Raw genomic sequence first — 1,005 nt, forward strand, 5'->3', positions numbered from 1 at the left:
GTCAGCCCCTGGAGCTGGGTCAGCCTCTGGAGCTGGGTCTCTTCTCTGTTCACAGGACGAATACCAGTTCTGTTACCAGGCAGCTCTGGAGTATCTGGGAAGTTTTGATCACTATGCAACATAAAAAGCCATCCGTTGTGCAGACTCTACCAACCACTTAAGTCCTGGAAGGCCTCTTTTGACCCAGGAGGAGCGCTTGAACTTACAAAACTGAATCAGAAGAAGTACCTTTTCATCTGGACAAGGCTTTGGGGAGCAGGGGGAAGGATTGGATGGAACACCCCTTCAGGAACTCCACGTTGTAACCTGGACCGTGAAGAGGCAGCTCAGGAGACTGCTGAAGGACTGCTTTAAGTGGTGAACTGCTCTTGTTACCTCAAGTGGTGTTCGCTGTGGAGGACGTATGGACATCCTGAAACAGATCCAAAAGCTCAAACACACCTTGTGAAACGTTCCTGCTGGAGAAGGGAAGGAAACCGACTTTGGTTACATCATTAGAGTTCAGTTTATTTACTAATATAGTTGGCAGTCTTTAAAGGAAGTCACTTGCAGCATTGGAGGTGTTCTGTGAAAGAGAAGAAAAGGAACTAAATCTCAACACTTAGGCAAACTTAGGGTCAGGAGTTCTTCTAGCTGGAGTCTTAATAACCTCAGCATCAACATTTGGGATGATTCTGGGCTTGCAGGCACCTTGCAAACAGCATTCACCGAATGCCCCGGCCACGCCAGAGGTTTTATAGCTCACATTTTGAATACTTGGAACATTCCTCATTTCTTCTAATTCCAAAATTTATTTTTTAGGCTATTTAAAATGAGAGAGAAAGAGAGAGAGAGAGAAAGAGAGAGAAGAGACACCACCCCCAGCCCTGGCCGTGTGTTGTGGCCCCTTCCCCTGGCATCTCTGTGGGCAGGGGGAGGTGGCAGCTCCCCTGGGCCGGGTTCACCAGCTGCTGGGTCTGTCCCAACCCCCCCTTTTTTTTTCAGCACATCCAGCTAAAACCACAA

General features: G+C 48.3%; 1 protein-coding gene across 1 annotated transcript in view; it reads left to right on the forward strand.

The window, feature by feature from the left end:
- PTPRS (protein tyrosine phosphatase, receptor type, S) overlaps window positions 1–424 on the forward strand; it is a gene marked incomplete at its 5' end in the record, with an annotated part of 37,272 nt that extends 36,848 nt beyond the window's left edge. The window contains one exon of the mRNA XM_008949831.1: window positions 56–424. Coding sequence (XP_008948079.1) covers window positions 56–124 — 69 coding nt within the window. The remainder of the gene's footprint in view (window positions 1–55) is intronic.
- Window positions 425–1,005: the final 581 nt, after the last annotated feature.

This window comes from Merops nubicus, unplaced genomic scaffold (assembly GCF_000691845.1).
Source record: "Merops nubicus isolate BGI_N331 unplaced genomic scaffold, ASM69184v1 scaffold5851, whole genome shotgun sequence".
Classification (NCBI taxonomy): domain Eukaryota; kingdom Metazoa; phylum Chordata; class Aves; order Coraciiformes; family Meropidae; genus Merops; species Merops nubicus.